Here is a 22,249-nt window from a genome sequence, read left to right as displayed (position 1 = left end):
TGGTATTAGGAAAGACCCAAATATACGTTCCGTTTAACAAAATTACAGAATACTCAAACTGTCAAACGACAGCGAAGAACTAGGTACTTGTATATGTAGAACCGAATGTAGTTTTCTGATAATTTTTCATTTCATTCATCACTGTTCTTGTTTCATTGACGTTTTTCTTGTTTGTAAATAATAAACGCTGGAAATAGTACGCAATGTGAATTTACACGCATTCCGCGTTCGATTGCATATTACGTAAACGTTGGCCATTGCAGTGTAATTAATTAATGGCAGTTGTTTTATCATAACCTATCGCGTTGTTTTGCTGCTGTAGTGCGAGCTATGCTTAGTGATAATGCCGCCTTTTAGGAGGAAGAAGGCTTCCAAATCGTTCCCAGTTAAAGTATGTACACTGGACGCGGAGTTAGAGTTTAACCTTGAAGTAAGTTTGGTCTAAATTTGTGCGTTTCATTTCGTTATCACGGATATTAATGAGGGTTCAAACAATGCCCTGCGTTGACTCACAGACCGCGGATGTTAACTTGCAAATTGATATTAACCACTATACATAGGTACACAAAATAGTGTGAATGAGTAGTGGCCTGTTATGTTGATTGTAAACACTTTTAGGTAGTATATGTATGTTTGTTTCTGTAATTATTTTGTTTTAGCAATGGGTACAATAAAACTTACATACTTAAATAGTAATGGAACTTGAAATTAATTTGAAAAACACATATTTATATGGACTATGAAATCAAGGGAACTGGTTAATCTACAGCAATACATTTCATATTACAAATAAACTATATTAAAACTATACAACACTTCCATAAATAAATATAATATAAATATTTTCTCTATATTTTAGAACTGCTAATATTTGAAGAACACATCACTTTTTAAATACAAAATATTTATTGCATTATAAAAAATATTTTGTGTTGTGATAATTTATTATTCAAATCAAATAATTGGAGCAAAATTTCCTATAAAAATTCCTTGCATAAATTTGTTTCAGTGGCGGGCGACAGGCCGTGACCTCTTTGACTTGGTATGCAGAACAATAGGGTTGCGAGAAACATGGTTCTTTGGACTGCAATTCGAGGACACTAAACATTTTATAAGTTGGCTGAAGTTAGACAAAAGAGGTATTAGCACACATTTTAAAAAAAAAAAAAAAACAATAAAATGAAAAAACTTACTTAAAAGTTGGTCTATCTTTACTATATGTCTTATTATTGATTTCTGCAGTTAGTATGGTCTATAACTGCCTCAAAACATGCATTGCGCGTTATATTCTCCTATGTTTTGGAAGTCAGTGGTAGACTTAGTTTTAAGTAAATTTTTAATGTCAATAAGTGATGTGTATAATTTTAAGTGAAATAAATAATCTTGAATTTTAATATTGATTGATTGTTTGATAGATCACTTGTCTAATGTCTTCACTGGGGACAAAAATCAGCTTAATTAGCTGCCAGTGTATAATATACATTTTCCTTCCTCAGTCCAAGACCAATGTGTCTCCCAGATGCCGGGCACACCATTCATGTTGCTCTGTAAGCTGTACCCGGAGGACGTGGCCGAGGAGCTGATCCAGGAGGTGACCCAGCACCTGCTGTTCCTGCAGGTCAAGCAGGCGATCCTCAGCATGGACATATACTGCCCGCCAGAGGCGTCTGTGCTTCTGGCCAGCTATGCTGTGCAAGCTAAGGTACATATAATAATTATAAATGTGATAATCTTTAATATCACTCTTTCAAGACGAAACTGCTGGACAGATTTCAATGATATTTGGAACAATTGAAAAACTAGGACCAAATTGACACTTTATTTCAGTGTACATTTAAAGGATAATTTTTATTGTCGTCAGTGAGATCTTGTTGTTGTCAATGTGGGACAAAAAAATCATGTCCCACAGTAAATGGACAGTTGATGGTTTCTGGATCCTCAGTGCACCATCGGATCATGTTTATTATGTTAAGGTCTGAACGTTAACTGAAACGGCGTCGAAAATTTCTACTTTGTCTCTGTAAAGTTCTGTATCTCTGACAAGTAGAGTTGGCGGAATATATTGACTTGCAAGATCAAGTAAAACGAAATAGCTAGTGAGCTGTAAAAATATTCACAAATGTATAATTTTAGTACGGCGATTACGACGAGAACGCATACAAGCCGGGCATGCTGGCGAGCGAGGACCTGCTGCCGCAGAGGGTCATCGACCAGTACCAGATGACGCCCGAGATGTGGGAGGACCGCATCAAGATCTGGTCAGTATGGGGATCCAAAGTACATGACTTTAAAACACATATATAGGAACGGGACTTTTTTATTTAATGTAGCATCGACCACGGTGACTGTAATTCGTGCGAGCCACTTGACTACCAACACTTCGTCTAGTTGATAATATGTGTTTTTCAGGTATGCAGATCATAAAGGCATGTCTCGAGACGAGGCAGAGATGGAGTATTTGAAAATAGCACAAGATTTGGATATGTATGGAGTAAACTATTTTGCCATTAACGTAAGTTTCTTCCTTGTGCATGTTCAGACAAATAGGGATATGTTGGCGACACAGAGTGGAAATACAAAATAATTATATTATTTATTATCATACATATTACATATAACATTGCAGGTTATAACCTAGTACGTTAAAATGAACCTAGTGCAGTCTGTAACAAAGTACCAACAGTGCAACCCTTGTAAATTTATTAAAATATCAACAATATATATTATGGCCATCCCTGTGGGGTGAAATAGGTAAATGTACGGGTCGCGAAATTCCCGTCGCGACCCGTACATTTACTTATTTCACACACTTCATTTATAATAACAGAGAAATAAGAGCAAACTCACACAACCATATTACACTTAATCACAAAGAAACACGACCGCACCGCACGACGCCAGAAAAAGACTGAATCGGTACAACGTTCGTTTTATTGCTAAGGTGGCATATTACAAGTCTGATGAGTATGTGAACGACAATAATTTTTGGCCCAAGCATGGTGCAGTATCCTCATAAGATATGTAATTGATTTATGACATTATTACGTACGTTTTGTACATTTAGCTTTTTATTTATATATATATTTTGTGTGACAATTTTCAATAATTTTATTGGAAATACATATTTTATTTTATTTATTCAAATTTTGACATTTTTAATAATGATGTAAATTCGTCCTCCTAATTTTTAATATATATATAAGACTTTTTTTTTGTTAATTGACGTCCTTGGAGAAAAGGCTCCGGTGAAGTTTGTTGCGCCGCTTCTTCTTCACTTGCGCTTTGGAAGCCGGCAGTAGACTTAGTTTAAGTAATTTTTTTGACGTCAATAGGTGATGTATATCATCCTAAATTGAATAAAGAATTTTGAATTTGAATTTGAATATACACGCATCAGCTTTAAGCTGCTAGTGTATTAAATAAATAATAATAATATATATTCATATAATTATTAATATATATTTATTATTATTTTAGAACAAGAAAGACACAGACCTGTATCTGGGTGTCACAGCGCTAGGACTCAACATCTATGAGAAGGACAACAAGCTGACGCCCAAGACGACGTTTCCTTGGTCGGAGATCAAGCACATCTCGTTTGACGACAAGAAGTTCGTCATTAAGTTCGTCGATAAATCTGTGACAAACTTCATCTTCTTCTCGCCTAAGGGCATGAACAAATTGGTAAGTGTCATGTTTGAAATAACTATTAATCTTATTGAAATTTTGCAGTACGGTAAGGTACCTTTCATCCCGGAGAAATAAATGTTCCCGTGGGAAATAAACGCGGGAGAAGCAGCGGGCAAAAGCTTTATATATGGCGGTAAAACATAAACTGTCACATGTCACATTAAGTGTCAACATGAAGCCAATAAACCAAGCCGAATAAACGCATTTTATCTATTAATAAAGTGTAAAAATACTTAGTGTATTAGACCATTATATAAAAGTAAATTTATTTATTAAAATCACATCCTCCATGCCGGCCTGAGAGCCAAAGAGGAACAGAATGATACAGCTGCTTCTCCCTTGCTATTTGTAAAAGTCAATCAAGGGAAAGGGTTATAAAAAAAGAAATTCTCATAGGCGATGGGCTAGTGTGACTATTTAATCTCAATTCCTATACCTGACATATAGCTAACGTGGCTTTCGAGTTTCGCAATTCTTGGCTCTGTCTCATCCGTAACATATAAAGACGTGAGCGATTTTAAATTTGGTTTTTTTTTTTTAAATTAGTATGATCCTCTTCGCATATTCAGTGCATTCGGGGCTGTGACGCTATGAAGTCCGGGATCAGTGTAAAAATCTCGGCCATAAGACTTAGTTTTATAATATAAAGCCTACCTATAAATTATAATATATAGTATAAAGCCTATTATAATATATAGTATAAAGTCTTATAATATAAAGCCTACATATAAAGTTATAACAAAATTAAGTAAGGTTACAAATGTAATATATATTACATTAATACATCTTAAGTTGAAATTAATATTTTCGAATTTCGAATTGTTATTAAAATGAAAAAGTAAGTTAACAATTAACGTGATGAAAAAGGCTTTTGCCCAGTTGTGGGACTAAAATATCTAGGGGAAAAAAATATGTGTGTAGATCCTGGACCTGTGCATTGGAAACCACGACCTGTACATGCGGCGCCGTAAGCCCGACACGATGGAGGTGCAGCAGATGAAGGCGCAGGCCAAGGAGGAGAAGCAGGTACCATATAGATTATATAAAATTCAATTTTATGTTCTAGAACGTAAAGTTGAATTTTAGTAGTTTATGAATTTAGTTTTTTGCTCAAAGGCGTGAAATAAAATTTCATACAAAATTAAAAAGCTCTAAAAGAAAAAGCGAATTAACTACAATTAATCTTAAACAACTGTCTTATCACACAAATAATCACAGAAGAACATCTACAAAATAACTTCTGACCACACAGTCACTTCAAATATAACCACAATGAAACCTGCACAAAGTAAAGCCACAGTATTCTCTCACAGGTCACACAATCATTTCACATAAAATCACAGAGAAATAAAAACGAACCAACAGTTATAACCAAAACAACCGTCAGTTATAATCTCAAAGGAACACGACCGCACCGCGCGACGCGAGTAACATGCACAATAGTAGTAGAAAAAAGGGCTTTTTATTTAAATTCGCTTTCACCTCACCTCATATCAATTAATCATCAGCATCCACCATTTAAACGTCCCCAATGTTGGGCACAGAACTTCCTTATAGATTTTTCCTTATGGATTCAACTTCAGAATAAGAATGTCTTTATTTGCCTTGTATGGGTACAAAAATTGTCTTAATTTACGAATTTAGTTCCAATCATTCAGCCTGTGATGGCATACAATTCATACTATTTAATTTTATAAATATTGTAATTTCACTATTCGCCGCAGCGTCGTCAAATAGAACGCAACAAGCTGGCGAGAGAGAAACAGCTTCGCGAAGCGGCAGAAAGAGAAAGAGCTACTATGGAACAGCGACTGCTGCAATACCAGGAGGAGATACGACTGGCCAATGAGGCTCTGGTTAGTCATGTTCATTGTTTATTCAATCTCTCTCTCTCTCATTTTATATTACTAGATCTTGCCCGCGCCTCCGCCCGCGTAAATAGTTAAGGGAATATAGGGAACAGTTGTTTTTTCGCGATGATTAGGAGTAGAGAAGGTCTGACTTAGCTTTCTGTTTTCATCCTAAGTTTAATTGTTCCACCATCTTTGGGAATTTTTAAATTACGGGACTTTAATTATATTGTGATATATTTTTTTAACAAAACAGCACAGTTTTTCTCATTAAATGAGGGCCCACTTTTACAAAACTGTCAACGACCTAAATTCTAGCTCAAAGAATTTGATTGCTAAGTTGACTGTTTTATATTTTTTATACAAATGTTTTTATTTAGGCATATTTTTTTTCATCTTGTGAAATAAAATATTCATTCTTATCAAGAGGTAAGCGTTTGTATGTGAGTTTATGTCTTTGTATGTTTGAGGCGGGTAATCTCCGAAACTTACCGAACCGTTTTCAAAAATTATTTCACCATTATAAAGGTACATTGTTCAAGATTGCTAAAGGCTATATTTTACCTCAAAATTCCCACGGGAGCGAAGCCCCGGGCAACATCTAGTATTACCAAGCCTCCACCTACATAGTTTTTGTAATTATGTGCGATTTTTATTTAAATAACACAGAGAAGATCAGAGGAAACCGCAGAGCTTCTAGCGGAGAAGGGCAGAATGGCTGAGGAAGAAGCGTCACTTCTCGCGCAGAAGGCGACTGATGCTGAGCGGGAGAACGCCAGGCTGAGACTGACTGCCATCAAGACTGAGGAGGAGAAGGTAGAAATCCACAATTTATTGTTGCAAGCGATTACAGTTATTATAACTATTTAAATAACTGTCAGTTTTGTGTGATGAATCTGCTGTAAAATGCTAAAAAAAGTAACATAACTTGTAGTTCACTAGTGTGTATGTTGCTTGCCGTCCGCAACTACTACTAACCCTGAACTTTGGGGCATCACAGCTCCTAATGCAACACGCGAAGAGAGATTTTCTATAATAAACACGAATTTTGAATGGTTTTAGATACAATTTTTGATATCAACCACAAAAATTAATACTTTAACCGCGTTATTAATAAACATTCAATTCTCTGAATAGGCTTTGAGTGGTTTTTCAAAATTTTGTAAACATTTTCAAACAAAAGCTAAATTTTTTTGGAGTCTGCACAATATGTAGTTTTTTTTTTCCCACATACAACACAAACCGAGACTAAAAATCGAGAGGCAAGCCATCAATCCATTTTTGAACAACATTGCCGGCTTCGTGGATCCTGACAATGCCGCCTTCAATAGAGTGTAATGGGCAGAGGTCAGTGACGTGCCGCATGCATTGGATCTCCCCGCAGGGACACAGTATATTGTGTTGACTCCAAAAAAAAAATTAAGGTATTAAGGAATATTAGAACAATTATGAGTCATGAATATGACAATCAAATAGCTTTATATAACTATATAAAGCTATTTATAAACAGATTAAAACATGAGTTTACAGGTGTAAAATGTGCTTGTAATTGACATTGATAGAACGGGACAATGCAAACATTAAATATTACGAGGCTAATCAATCAACTAATTGCAGTAATCAGTTCAGTTTTTGAACGTATTCACCAACCAGGTGCACTTAGAGCGTAAGACGCGGGAAGCGGAATTCCTGACCGCGCGTCTCGTGGAGGAGTCCGAGAAGCGCGCCGCGGAGGCGGAGCGACTCAAGGCGGAGCTTCTGGCGGCGCGAGTGGCGGAGAAACAGGCGAAGGAGAAGCTGTTACAGTTCCTCACCACCACAGGATCGGGCACAATGCCTAATAACAGCACCGTTGTAAGTTGTTTCGGAATATTTTTTTTTTTAAGCTATAACGTGGACATCGTTTCTGAAATTATCGCGTCAATTTTTTTGTTTAGTTGTTCTTGGTGTAAATAGCTCGCTTGGCTTGTATTGGAGACACAGGAGAAGCTTCAACGGTTCCTCATCGTCAGGTTGCTCAAATTTTGTACACGGATAGAATGTAACTTGGAATAACACATAGGGTACTTTTATCCCGAAATTCTCAAGGTAGCGGATCCCCGGGGCGCGGCTAGTCTTTAAAGAAAGAAGAAGATAAAGGGTAGAAAACGAATGTGGTAAAGAGAGTAGAAAACAATTTTTTTACCAATCACATTTTTTACAGTACAAAATTGTATGGTCTAGATTGATTGATTATATATTGTCATCACTTTACTGTACACACCTATTTTATTCACCCCCGACGCGAAAAGAAAGGTGTTATAAGATTAAAGTGTCTGTGGCATCGTAGCTCCTAAACGGATGAACCGATTTTCGTTTAGTTTTTTTTTTTTTTTTTGTGTCATAGATAATTTTATCCCGTGTGTTCTTGTGAGCCATGTTTCACGAAAATCTGTTCAGCCGTTCAAAAGTTGTAGCGAAATGAAGATTTTTTTTTTTTTTAATTTGTCTAACAACTAAACTTGTATGTGTTGCAGTCGTCAACAGTGCCGTCAAGTATGTTCCCGTCCACATGTTCGCTGCCCGCGGAGCTGGGCGGGGAGCCGCTGCTGAGCGGCGCCGCGGCCGCGGACGGCGACCTCAACTCCTACCAGCTGGTGCCCGACGACTCAGACCCCCACATCCATCGTCTGTCGCTCGAGATAGAAAAGGAGAGGTATACAGGGTTACTGGTATCAAACGCAAAACCTCCTAAAGACTACTCGGACACATCAAAACAAGCAACTTTTATTCTACGACTTTTCGTGATTCGGATTTTTTTTTTTCATATTAAAAAATACAATCTATTTCTTTTCTATACTAGATTCTACACATGTTAACTCTATGTAATAGCCGAGCAACACGAGACAGTACAGTAGCGTTGTGTAGCGGAATCGAACATAGAGTTAACGTTTTATACAAACGACTTTAAACTAAAAAAAAGTTTTTTATTTATTTATTACGTTTAGACAAAAGTCGTAGAACAAAAGATGTTAGTCTCTATGTACCTTATGCGCCTTTGGAAGGTTATGCGTTAGATACCAGTAACTCTGTATTTATCCAAACGCTCCATACTTAATGACACGAACAAGTGACGTCACAAGATTCGTTGCAGATATTTGACAAAGAACGCGTGTTGTGTTGTAGTTTGACTAATAATTTAGCACTTTTTAAAAATTGACTTTTCCAACCAACTTTAAATCCTCATATAATAATCCTTTAGTCAATGAAACATCACAATGGTCCTAAATACATAGATCCTAGATAAATAATCTAGATCTGGCGGTCCGTCCTTTCATTTCTTTTTATCGGAAGGTCCCAGGTTCGAATCCTACTTGTGCCACATGAGTTTGTATACCAATCTGATTCACGTATAGTAAGTTTTCATCGACCACCACTTGCTTCCGGTGAAGGTAAACATCGCGAGGAAACCTGCACACTGGTCATGATTATTAACTTGTGTGTGAAATGGAGAAAACAACGGCAAACCACTTAATTACTACTATATTCTTTGAGTACTAACTCAACGATAAGCTTACAATGATACAACAATTTATAACTTAGCATCGATATTAGTATACCCTAAAGTAAGTTCGAGACTTGCGTTATGGGATTAGTATCCCGTAACACAAGTCTCGAACTTACTTTGGGGCTAGCTCAATCTGTGTGATTAGTCGTAATATATTTATTTAACGATAACGATTATGATCGGAAATCGGCAACAGAGTGGAGTACCTGGCGAAGTCGAAGCACCTGCAGCAGCAGCTGGACGAGCTGCGCTGCGAGTTCACAGTGCTGCGCGTGGAGCAGCCGCCGCTGGACCGGCTGCACGAGCTGCAGGCGCGCGCGGGCGACAACAAGTACTCCACGCTGCGGCGCCTCAAGCAGGGCTCCACCAAGACCAGGCTCGCCTTCTACGAGGACCTCTGAGGTATGTACGATGTAGCCTCCGTGAAGACCAGACTCGCCTTTTACGAACAATTATATGTGGCTAGTTGTTGAAGCTTCCATGAAGACCAAAATCGCCTTTTACGAAGAGCAATAATACTCTAATGTAATGTAATCATTGCTAGTAGTCAAGGCCTTGATGAAAACCAGACTCGCCTTTTACGAGAACCTTTAAGACAAACTCACCCTAAGAGATTATATACGCGTAATTTTATCACAATATGCAATCTCTTAAAGGAATTACAACACAACCATGCCATTTTTATCAATTCTTTGTTAATGTGATTGAGTTATTATAACCCTATCGAACACTTGTGAAACCCAAAGTTTCTTGTGTTAAAAATATTTTAAGCTCGTAAATAATTTTAGATTATAACGCCATCTGTCGGGTGTCTTGCGAACTTTCATTGGCGCGATTGCAAAAAAGCTTCATAAATACTATTTCTTTTTGAAGCCCTTTTCTTTTTTCCTTCACGAATTAGCAAATTAATATCCAATTTTGCTGCAAAGTAAATCTATCTTAAGTAGATCTTTAAATACAAATGTTGATATTAAGCGGACATAATATTTAAGAATGTAATTTTATCAATGCAATAACTTCAACCCGAAAAATAATATGGATTTTTTCACAGGTAATTTGACCCACCTAACGTTAAATGTAGTGTTCTCAAGTATGCACAAGTAAGTGGTACGATGACAATTAACATAGGATTAATTACACGACAATATTTATCAATTGTGTAACGTCAATTTTGTAATAAAGTACTATTGTAATGCCGGCTCCGCACTGTCGTCGAACAGTTTACCAAACTTTGGCGTATTCTGTATACATTGCTGGTTTTTCATTGCGGTAAATAAAAGCACTCATACTAACTACGCAATGTTCACGAATTCGTTAACTTACATCGGTATCTGTCACATAGCCGACATTATGCCAGCTCCACACTGTTGCCGAACACAGACACATGTCGACGCGAATTCGTGAACATTGCGGAGTTAGTACGAGTGCTTTTATTTACCGCGATGAAAAACCAGCAATGTATACCGAATACGCCAAAGTCTGACAAACTATTTGGCGACATTTTGGCGCCGACATTACAATTACCTTCGAGCGAATGTAATGAACATTACCAATTACATATTAATTTTAGTAATATATTTTACTAGATTCGTTGCAAATCGAGCTTATACGCTTGATTTATCAATTCAATACTCAATAACCTAAATCAATTGGCATTTTAATCAATTATCTAATGTTATAAATATGAAAATATGTTTTGTCTTTCTTTCACGTCAATTGAGGTGAATTTTGGTGTGAAGATAATTGGAGAGCTGAAGAGTGATGTAGGCTAATTTACCGCGACCAGAGCCGCGGGCAACAGCTAATATCATACAGGGTGTTATAAAACACATACATACATACTTACCACATGGTAAGGTACCTTGGGTAGACCCTATGCGAAGTTTAAAGTTAATATTAACACTTCGAAAAAGTAGTTATAATTCAGTTCGATTTCGAGTAAGGAATTCGAGTAAGGAAACTTCCATATCAGCACCCGTTTTTATCAATTTCTTTTAAATAAAAGTAAATTTTAATAATCTAGCTCGGAGAGCAAATTTAAAAAATTTGCTTCTGTTTAAAAGAAATTTATAAAAACAGGATGGTGGCGCTGGTGTACGCTCGGTACACTCTTTAATACTAGAAGTGTTGAAACCTCACATAAAGAATATTTCAAGGTATCTTTATATTGTATATAGGTGTTTTGCAACAGCCTGTACAAACTGAATTGGTTCCTTAAATATAAGTAAATTTGTTTACGATTGGCCTCCATCAGAGTCGATGTTTTTTTTTTTTTTTTTATTTAGATATTGTGAGAATCGTGACAATGAAAATCGAAAAATTGGATTCTCCCTCGACGACGTTGTTCACAATGAGTCAACTAGAGGGTCTATCGCTTTTTTGAATATTTTTTTATTAACTTACATTAACAATAAGTATAAAAATAATGAGCTTTATTTGGAAAAGTAGTCAGTAAAATGAAAAAAATATATATTTCGGCCTAAGGGAAAACTGATCTCTTAATAAATCAAAGTTTTTTTTAAATCTAATTACAATCATAATTTATCATTAAAATAACGAAATAATAACACAAATTGTAATTTAGGTAATCGTTTTTTTTTATTAAATGGCTTGAATGCCTTGTTTTGTAGTAAAAATCACAAGAATAGTGAAAAAAATAACTAGAAATCAAATTATACGCTTCTTTTGTAGTAACGTTGTTTAATATTGTAATTAACAATAATAAGAAAGATCTGTATAATTATATGTAAGTGTTGTTTTTAAGTTTTATTGTACATTGACAGGCCATTCTTACCCGGGCATAGGGAGGAAGACTGTGCACTTTCTTTTTATTATTATTTAAAGACAATAGTTTGAATCCCTACTGCCTAAATATAGGTAAGATGGCCCTACAATTAGACCAACTGTATATATTTGCAGTGTTCAAACGGCAAACATGAGACGAGTAGCAAGGTGGAATATTATGCACGAGATTATCGACTTTACACTCACGGAAATAATAATGAAAACTGTTTTATTCTTTAGTAAGCATGCATAAAAAATACATATGGGTATTAGTATTGACATTGTTATATTAAAATTCTTTAATTTGTAAATTAAACTAAAACTAACCAACTGTTTAAAAATACTAAGATTTTGTATACATGTAATATGTATATAAAAATGCCAGTCCTTCAAAATCAATAAAGTCGACGTTTCAATAAAATTGTGCCTTGATACTTGTCAAATGTGCCCAACATACAGTTCAAATTATGTACCAGACCATTCTATCTATGTACCTTGTAGTTACGTAGGATAAGCGACTCGTTACATATGTACAAATTAAATTACCCCGAGCGATATAAACGCAACAGTTTTTTTTTTAATTATAGGGGCAATGCTGCTGACTAAAATATGTTTTTTGAAGTAAAAGGACAAACGCACAATGCACTATTATTTTTTCATATACACTTTATGCGATACATAAAGATTAGTTTTGAGCGCCGAATACTCTTACTCTAATTTGATCTTTTTCTGATTGGCCCTGGTCTTGGATGTTTATCTATATATATTTGTTATAAAATATAGTATCGTTGAGTTAGTATCCCATAACACAAGTCTCGAACTTACTTTGGAACTTACTTTAGCTCAATCTGTGTGATTTGTCCTAATATATTTATTTATTTATTTAATCGAGCGCAAAAACAGCGAAACGCGAGTACAGATAACTATCTATCTCTCTTCACTCACAACCTCTTGTTCTAGCATTTTCCCGTCGTGAATTGCGCGTGATTATATTTGAGGTTTTACTTTATAAATACCTCGGATACGCGGTCAGGATAGTACATTTTATATAGTTCTTTCCCTCTCCGTGTTTATACTCAACATATTAGCTTTCTCACTCTCACAAACACATTATGCTTGTTGGAATTGCTATATACTAATGGTATACACGGTTAGGGATAATAATACCCATTCCAACCAACTTAGGAACTGAATTTAGTCATTGACAAATATCTTGTTTTAAAACGCAACGACTATATTGTTAAAGTATATCTATATAACTTTACAGGTTGTACATAATAACCTATATACATATGAAGTGGTAAACGATGGTACCTTGGGTAGATCCTGTAATAGAGAATACTTCTAAAAACAGTCATAACTATTTTTATAAAAGATTTATTATTGAACAATATCTATGGTCGTAATAAATGAAACTCTTGTGTAGTGGCAATTAAAATGTAAATATATATTGGAAACCAAAAATACAACTCAACTATCGGCGGCAATTTTCTTCACAGCGAAAAATATTTGAAATTAGAATAACAATGTCAACTTATTTCTCCAATACAATTTTGGTGGCCAGTTATTTTATTGTTATTTAAATCCTGGACAATTATTAACTTAAAATTTTGTATAATTATGGGATCTTACCACTTGATATATGTATATAAAGGTATAGTGTAACACCCTATATAAATTAGTTATATTTACTAGTTACTGTTCAAAGTACATAATAGTGAAATGTATATTTTAACCATATTTAATATGTGAATGAATGGAAGAAAATTATAACGTCGTTCTTGTGTCTTTCCACGAGAAAGGTTACTAATATGATATAGAGGGCAGTCGCTTCCTACGTATTATGCGCAACCATACTAATATTATAAAGAGAAAAGATTTGTTTTGTTTGTGATGGATAAACTGAAAAAGTACTAGACCTATTTTGATGACATTTGGCACAGCGGCAGACGAAACCTTCAGGAATAACATAGGGTACTTTTTATTATGGTTTTACCCGAGCGAAGCCGGGACGAGCCGCTAGTCTATAATAAGAATGAGCAAGTGAAAAGTCTTAAACGACTACCCTCCGTAAGGTACCTTTTCTCGTCGAAAATATGATAAGAACAACACTTTTTTTTAAAAAGGTCTTTCATGATCCAAGGCTAGTCGTAAAAATATAAATGTCTTCCATACACATCTACCGAAATTCATTGCAAATATGTATAAACTAAACATGCATACATTTTTTGTGGCTGGAGTAGGATTCGAACTTGGGACCTTCCTTGGGAGTGTTAACCACAGGATCCGCACCACGCCACTTCGCCGTAATGTTTGGCAAATCGACTTAAGTTATATTTAATGTCCAACAACATTGGAACTCGACTTAAGTTATATTTTTGTCCTAACGTAAAACAGGCTAAAAAAGTGGAACCTAAGTAAGAATCCAAATGCAAAACATTTAGTCTACTAAAAGGTTATATTATTCAGACCGTGATATTTAAAAAAAAAAAAAACAATTTTGTTTTACAACGTTCACAGAACGACCTTCAATTTCACTTATTTGTTGAGCAATATTTTATTATGTTGCCATAAATTATATCAACAATGCTTATGTAATAAAAAACCTGCGGAATTTACCTTGAAATAACTATTAAAGAGTCTGGTAGATAAGAAAATTTATACGGTATGGTGTATGTCAAATTTATACTGATTACAGGTATCCATTTATTTGGGTAATAATGTCTTATTATTAAATATGTGGTAATTAATGAAATTATTACTTTTCACATTTATTTGAAAAGTGTATATTTCAAGTAGACATGTCAAATTATACTTTTTTAAATTACATAAACAAGTTGTATGTATAGTATACATCGAAAGTGTATGGCAAAACGAATGGTTCCTAAATCTTAATTTCCGGGCCGCTTTCAACATTACATGTTCGAGACGATTTTTTTAAATTGGATCATACCATACGTGCAGCCAAGCAGATCGTGAAAAGTGGGAAAACAAAGTTTCATTATGAAAAATTTAACTATCCATGTCGTCAGTAGTCTCTTAAGTTGATTGAGTTGAATACACAGATACGTCATACCAATATTGATTAGAGAATATTACTGCCATTTTATGATTCTAAACTCGCGTTTTACGCGTCTAAGGGACACATAGCATTGACAGCTGATAGGTAACAAAAGCTTTCCCATGGAGGGTTGACGTCAGCCAGCCGGTTGTAAAAACACAGACGAATCGTCAAGATTTTAAGCTTTATTTTTTTATGTTGGATGCGGGCTTCGTGGTCTCTATGTAACCGGGATCACGCGAGGATGAGAATTGACACGCCAGGCCAGAATGCAGCAGTATAGAATACAGCGTGTTTTGACGTTAATGACAGCCTTCTAAAGCATGCCAAACGATATTGTATACTGATATACTGGAGCCCGCACTGCTAATAACTATTTGATGCTAGGTACAATATATATGCACATATATTGCTATCTCTGTCATATCTGGCCCGTCCTTTTTTATGTATGGCATACCTTGCGCTACCGGTCTACGGCTTCCGTCAGCGCAAGAAAGAGTTAGGGTATTAAATACAAAGTGAATGCAGTACACAATCAGAAAAATTGATAGCAGTGCGGTTTCATAGGGTGCATCGTGCTACAAAATCGATGGTGCTGCCATCTCCGCTGAGCTTTACGTCATATTCCTTATCGAGGTGGTTTTTATGGACATGTTTTATGCACATGAGTACGAAAATATTTAATTTGAGCATAAAAATCACCATACGTGTTCGACCATCATTTGTTTTATTTTAATAATATAAATGGTTCCACATTATACAAACTTATATAATTCAATCGTGATAGTATGTAATTGAAAAATGATAAAATTCAATGTGCCTTTCGTGATGTGATTGTAATGTAAGTGCCTTGTAAAAGATGTTAGATATATTATGTAAATATATTTATAGATTTTAAAATATTTGGTTTTATTTACATACTAAAACATCTCCGAAATATAGATGAGTAACGTAAGTATATCTTATTGTCTCACATTAAAAATAAATGCGACGACCCAAAACTAAAATGGGTAGAATTTGAGATAGAAACAGAGTTTAAACAGAAAGGAGTTTATTTAAAAATATACACCATTTTCTAACAATAATTTATGCTTTATCAAACATATTATGTACAATCTAACATCACTAAGATATCTATTTAAAAATATATTTGTATGATTTGACTGTTATATAAAGAAGTTTATTCAAATCAACATCAATGCAAAAAGAAAACTTATTACAACAAAACTTAATTTTTTGTAATAAGTATGCTTATTTATTATAACTATATTTCTTATTACAACTCAGTTTTTGATATAGTCTGGCTATTGGGTAAGTTGACTGCGGATAACAGTTTTCCGATAGTAAAAAATATTAAGTCATATTTATTTCCGATAAACAATATGCTGAATATCGATTACCTTATTTGTTTGATTACTATATTCGTATAATATGACTTAACTAAAACATAATTATTATAATATATAATTATTGTAATTTGTATATGTTACACGCCCAATTAGGTTTCAGGCTACATTTGATTCCTCATAAATTAATATGAGCTAAATACTTCAGGGTTAACTAGTTCTGCTTAGGCAGAAATTATTTTGAGTTTTTTAATCATTATTGGGCTAAACTATTATGGCCTGAAATCTAGTTTAGACGGTAACATATAAAAAGTGCAGCACACTTATCTTGCATGCAGCAATTAGGTAATTTATCTTTTCTAAAATTAACCAGCGCGACTTTTCGTTCGGATTTTTCTTAAATTGTGAGTGATTGCGTAAACGTTTAATATTTATCTAGTTTAAGGCGGTTCACATGAACTGCGGAACGCGTGCGCGTAAATTTTTTGTATGGAATCGTTGCAGGCTGCGTAACGCGTGCTTTATAATTATATACTAAAAAGTTCCCGCGTTACGCAGACGTGCGCCGCCTTTATCGCGGCGCAAAAACAAATAGAACCCGAATTATTTAATTGGGAATGAATTGGGAAAATATTAGTCGTAATTATCTCTGACTTTAATTGTTAAATTATGCTACTTTTCCTTTCACGTTTTTTCGCAATCCTAATGAAAAACAAAACAAATATAAGCTAGAAACAAAGTATAGGCGCAAAATCTTTTACCATTTAACAGAAACACGTCAAACTAAACATGATTATTATTAATTGTTAAAACCTAATAATTACTGTTTCTATTGGAGATCACAAAGCAGTTTTAGTTAGAAAAAGAAATAAATAATTAATAAAATAAGATGCCAATGTATGTACTTATAATTACATTAGCTTTTGTGCACACTAAGTCTTATGGAGAAAAAAAAAACATTTTTTTATACAGCATATATATATATATATGTGTAACAAATCCCAAGTAGGATTAAATTTCTTATTGCAACATGATTTTTTTTGGGCTGATTTGTTAGAGATACTCAAACTAAAAAACATTCCAGTATTCTTGTAACTATTCAGCACACAACTCGTCGAGCTAACTGCGCACCTCGCTGGAATGCGTCGACACGGCCGCCAGGTACGCAGTTAACCGGGTTGTATATGTTGTGTACATAAATAAATGATAAAAATATGTTACAATTAGTTAACCGTTATTATTATGAATATGCCTTGAGATAAGCAACCAAGCAAGTGAGGAATCCTGTTCCCCGGCTTAAACCTATACTTCAGTCATACATGTACTGTACATAGCTGTGACATGATTCCATTTTGGATGCTCCAAAATATTCATGGTTTGTTATATAGCCTTCTGTAGCTTACTCCAGAGTCACAAAATTCATTCATGATTATTTTACATAAGAATAAATGGAAGACAATGATAATTGCTACAATCGATACCCAAAATAGTGGGTTTAATCCTCCCATGGTGCTTCCGTGCTTATGAAGTGCTATGACGTGGTGTTCATGCGCCGGCGCCTCCTCTACTCCGTCCACATGAATCGCATGTCTTAAGTCTTCCATATGCTGTTTATCAGCTGTAATATATAGGATTGAAGTTTGAGGATTAGTCTGTTTGACTGGGAAAAACTTTTTGTAAGGACCGAGTTGCACAGGAGGATCCAAGCAACCAGCGTCACAAGCATAATAGTTTCTATCGGAACGGTCGAGGGCTACAAGAAGAACAGCTTTATTGTCATCTTGCACAGTCACACTAATGTTCACATGTGTCAGGTTGCCGTAAGTAATCCGGCGGAATAAGAAGTCCCTATGCAACTTAGATGGAAGTGCATTATATTCCAAATGCTGGTTACTGAAACGTAAACTTCCAAAGCTCAACACCATAGCTTGATTCACACCGCTCGCTCCGGCCGCTAACAGGTTGTGGCATCCCTGTTTGTCTAATGTCAAAAGCCATAAACTGGCCACCTTGTTGATACTCTCCAGAGAATTCAATGGATTCCATAATTTCAGTGCATCAAGTGTTGAATGTCCTTCGTAACAGCCTTCTGAATAGGTCAAAGTTTGCAAGATTTCTGCTTTCCGCGCAGGTTTAATAAGATCCTCATGTTCATAAGCATGCACTTGTGATAGGATTGTATAAATGGTGGCATTGATTCTGTCTCCATTTATCACACCTTCTGCCTTCGAGTCAGAAATGTAAAAGCCAGTGTACCAAAGTCCTTGCCAGACTCTAGCGTGGTTTTCTTGCAGAGTCTGAATAGCAGCCCTATCCCATGTCATACCTATTATCTTCTCCATCTCTGCTACAGCCTGCTTCTCCACAATATCTTTCTCTTTTGCATAGTCAGATTTTTTTATTGGATTACTATATGAAACTGTCGTTAACACTAAAATTTCCAATCCATCTTTGGCACCAACATGTATTAAATCTGACAGTTTTCTAGACACCACTGAAGCTGCTATGACGTGATCACTCTCTGGTAACTCGATCATGCCAGTGAACACGTCATACTCCTTTGTGTCTACTCCTTGATGCAATTTAATGGTCTGTTTGACCGAAGTGGGCCATTCAGACACTCTGGGAGTTTTCATTCTCAATGTTTTACTCTTTTTAGTTGGGTTATTAATGTAAATCTGCTGCACAAACAGTGATGGTATAGTTCGATGTGCATAATACTTGTAAGATATCTGCACACCAGAGCCACTGCATTGGAATCTGTGTACTATTCCTTTTCTATACTCTGTCGCTGTGTATTCCTTCATTTCAAAATCTTCAACAATATAGAGAGGATGATAATACAGTGGTAAAGAGAGACCTCTGTATTTATACAAGCGAATGTTTTCTGAAGATCGGCCATACTTTATGTTCAAATGGGCATCATGTTCTAAGGTCAGCGCGAGGATACCATTACCTACATAAGGCACATTGGATTGGCTGAGTGAGGACAGTGTAGCAGCAGTCTCCTGTCTCACATACACGTCGTAATCCTTTAAAGCATTGTCAAAGGGTCCCAAAAACGTTCTCTGACATTTATTCTCATAACTTTCAGAATCTTCACGGTTGAAGAACCAATTTAGTAGTCCTGGACCAACGTACAACAGTAAGAATATTATTATGAGGAACAATAACACAATTTTCTTCCTAGTCATAGGTCCATCGACGATTCTTTGCAATCGCCGGATAAACTCCCCGGCTTTGCGATTCATATCGATAGCGCCACCGCGTTCCATAACCAACACTTATTTACCATGCGAATTATCTTCTATTAATTCCATCGAAAGACATTTTAAGAATGAATGGCTAGTAGAAAATCGGCATTTTTATTTCACAAATTCACACACAAAACAAATGAAGTGACCACGGGACAACATGAATGATAAAGGTAATTACGTCATATGTCAACGTCAAATTGACGTAAAAGTGCCTATTTACTATCCTGCATATCATCGAGCTGATTTATGAAGCAGGATATAAAGTATCTGAGGCCGATAACATAATAGGGATGACCCTTTGTAGATCTCGTTATCTTTTTTACTATTCTCACAGATATATAAACATTAAATAAAGTTCATATATCTGTGACTATTCTGCATCTTTTTCTTCGTCAAAAGATTTTACTAGGTACGTCTCTTTCTTTAATATATCTGCATTCTTTTATATTGTACGGCCAACACACAAAGTTTTAGATAAAATATTATTAGTAAAAAATAAATTAATGGGAAAGGCCGGTGTACATCGAATGTGTTAATTGCTAACCTGCTTTCTTTGCAGACTAGATTTTTTATAGCTTTCAGTGGCTATTGTATGTTAGGAAGAATGGGATTAGAAAAACGTTGCATATTAACTAAACTATTTATTAATACTCTAATATAAAATACATCTGAAATTATCACATCGTTAATAAATCTGCAAAAAGTGTAAATGTATCCATAAAAAGAGCACCAGAATTCATTTTCAAAGAAAAAATAAGAAAATGCTTAATTTATTTTTTAATTCGCTAAATCGAGATTCCTTCTTTTATTCACAACACAAAACACAATTTTTAATAATACCTAATTTTACGTTTCATGGTCCCTTTAATTACACAAATATAACATTTATCCTTAGGTCGCACAGCTATTATTTCAAAGCGCGTTAAAAATGGTGTGACAAGAACAAAATATGATCATCCATTCACACGGCAACGTATTTTTACCGCATTTTGAATGCTGTGCGTTGGACGGTAAGGTTGAATGTCGAATGTATAATGTGCCGACGTCAGATGCCCGTGTGAACAAGGGATAAATAGGCACATTTTATGACCAAACTATGTTAAAAAAAATTGGCTAATTTGACCATCCATAAGACATACATTATCAAGAATGTGAAATGATGACGCATACAATTGATAGAATTACTTTCTAGGAACACAATTATACTATACATTTAGGAAGATCTATGATTGCTCTTAGTACATATCTACTATATTATCATGTATTTCATAAGGCACTTGAACTGTGAATGTAGAACTATTAAAATATAAATATAAAAATATACTTATAAAGGAATAGATCTACATTCACATTGTATTCAAAGAGATGATTTGTGACTGTGAGGTCCTTCAGTGCAGAGAAATGACACGAATCCCAATGTCTTTACACATTGGTTTTATGCAATATTTTTAAAAAAAGCACTTGTTTTAGCAATCAACTTTTTCATTAAAATGAATAGTGAAGGGTATACCTATATACAAGTAAAATTCCACTATATATTTTTTTTCTACAAATGTTATTTTGTTTTAAAAATTTGAGCGCAGTAACAACGATTAATTCTTTTTGCTATCCAATTATATTATATTAATACTGCTGAAACGGAACGGCGAGAGATCGCAATATCTTAAATGAGAAAACATGGGTATAATTTTTTGCCGATTCTGACTTATTATGACTAAGAATACATAAAATATATTTTTTTAAAGATTTTGTATTTTAACATTATTTTTCTTATAATACCCTACCTGTATTTTATTTAAGATAATTATGAATATTATTCACACGGATATTACATATATTTAACACAGTTCTTTTTAATATTGATATTCCGTTTACCCTGTTACGAGTTTTTTTAATACAAGTTCGATATCACACATTTAAATAGGTGTATAGAAAAATTTAACTAATGCACAATATTAACAACAAATTAATAACTAATGTAATATACAAGGCTAGGCCAAAATAATATTTTTTTTATCTCCTTTTAGCATTGGCGTGTTAAAAAGAGATAGAAATAAATTCGATTGTGCGCAGAGTATGTAATAATACTCTTCAACATTTAAATTTAAATGCACGAACTCGGAATGTTTTCTTTTTAAATTGTAAAATCGAGTGCCAGTTGTAGTTGCGTCTATTCCTATGTTTACTCTGTGGTCCGCCATTCACGGTCATTTCGTAATAACACGATTTCTTCCTCGGAATCTGTTTCCGAGGGCGGGATCTCTTCATCGTCGTAGTAAGGCTTACGGACTATTTCTGAAAATGAGAAAAAAAGTTGAATTCAGAAAAAACAAGATAATTATGTTAATTTATTGCCAATTAACTTATACGCGTTTGTTTGAACAGAGATATACTGAATTTGCATAATATAAGGTATAGTACATCAATATCAATGATACGAATTTTAAATATTCGCGTTTCATACCTGTAAATTATTATAAATGCGAAAGTTTGTGAGGATGTATGTGTGTGTGTATGTTTATTACTATTTCATGCAAAATCTACTGGACGGATTGTTATGAAATTTGGTACACGGGTAGAATATAAGCTGGAATAACACACAGGGTACTTTTTATCCCAGAATTCCCACGGGAGCGAAGCCCCGAAGCGAAGCTAGTAAACTTATATTTTTCTCTTCTCTTTGCGGCATAGAGGCGGTCCATACCGGATAACGT

The 22,249-nt window shown here is 34.8% G+C and overlaps 3 protein-coding genes across 5 annotated transcripts in view; 1 reads left to right on the top strand and 2 right to left on the bottom strand.

Annotated features, from left to right (window-relative positions):
- The first annotated feature begins 98 nt into the window (after positions 1 to 98).
- Mer (Merlin) lies at positions 99 to 13,164 on the top strand. Of its 2 annotated transcripts, none has more exons than XM_053760971.2 (13): positions 99 to 430; positions 1,010 to 1,139; positions 1,497 to 1,702; positions 2,134 to 2,258; positions 2,410 to 2,512; positions 3,478 to 3,684; positions 4,612 to 4,716; positions 5,415 to 5,546; positions 6,210 to 6,356; positions 7,194 to 7,394; positions 8,057 to 8,235; positions 9,284 to 9,489; positions 11,373 to 13,164. In XM_053760971.2, the coding sequence occupies exons 1-12, from the start codon at positions 344 to 346 to the stop codon at positions 9,486 to 9,488; spliced, it is 1,827 nt and encodes a 608-aa protein (XP_053616946.1). In that variant the 5' UTR covers positions 99 to 343; the 3' UTR covers position 9,489; positions 11,373 to 13,164. The 2 variants fall into 2 exon arrangements, with proteins under 2 accessions (XP_053616946.1, XP_053616945.1); XM_053760970.2 differs by having other exon boundaries at positions 100 to 430; positions 10,139 to 13,164.
- A 2,802-nt stretch (positions 13,165 to 15,966) lies between these two features.
- On the bottom strand, positions 15,967 to 19,696 carry LOC128679031 (uncharacterized protein). Its single transcript, XM_053760969.2, has one exon. It carries the CDS (start codon positions 19,551 to 19,553, stop codon positions 17,649 to 17,651), a length of 1,905 nt encoding a protein of 634 aa, XP_053616944.1. The 5' UTR covers positions 19,554 to 19,696; the 3' UTR covers positions 15,967 to 17,648.
- A 642-nt stretch (positions 19,697 to 20,338) lies between these two features.
- The window catches only part of svr (silver), a 34,912-nt gene continuing 33,001 nt past the window's right edge, over positions 20,339 to 22,249 (bottom strand). For both annotated transcript variants that reach the window (XM_053760992.2, XM_053760991.2), the window contains exon 22: positions 20,339 to 21,830. In XM_053760992.2, coding sequence (XP_053616967.1) covers positions 21,718 to 21,830 — 113 coding nt within the window. In that variant the 3' untranslated portion in view covers positions 20,339 to 21,717. The remainder of the gene's footprint in view (positions 21,831 to 22,249) is intronic.

This window comes from Plodia interpunctella, chromosome 21, assembly GCF_027563975.2.
Source record: "Plodia interpunctella isolate USDA-ARS_2022_Savannah chromosome 21, ilPloInte3.2, whole genome shotgun sequence".
Taxonomy (NCBI): domain Eukaryota; kingdom Metazoa; phylum Arthropoda; class Insecta; order Lepidoptera; family Pyralidae; genus Plodia; species Plodia interpunctella.
Note: the sequence above shows the minus strand (reverse complement) of the source record. Positions and strands in the feature narration are given on the sequence as shown.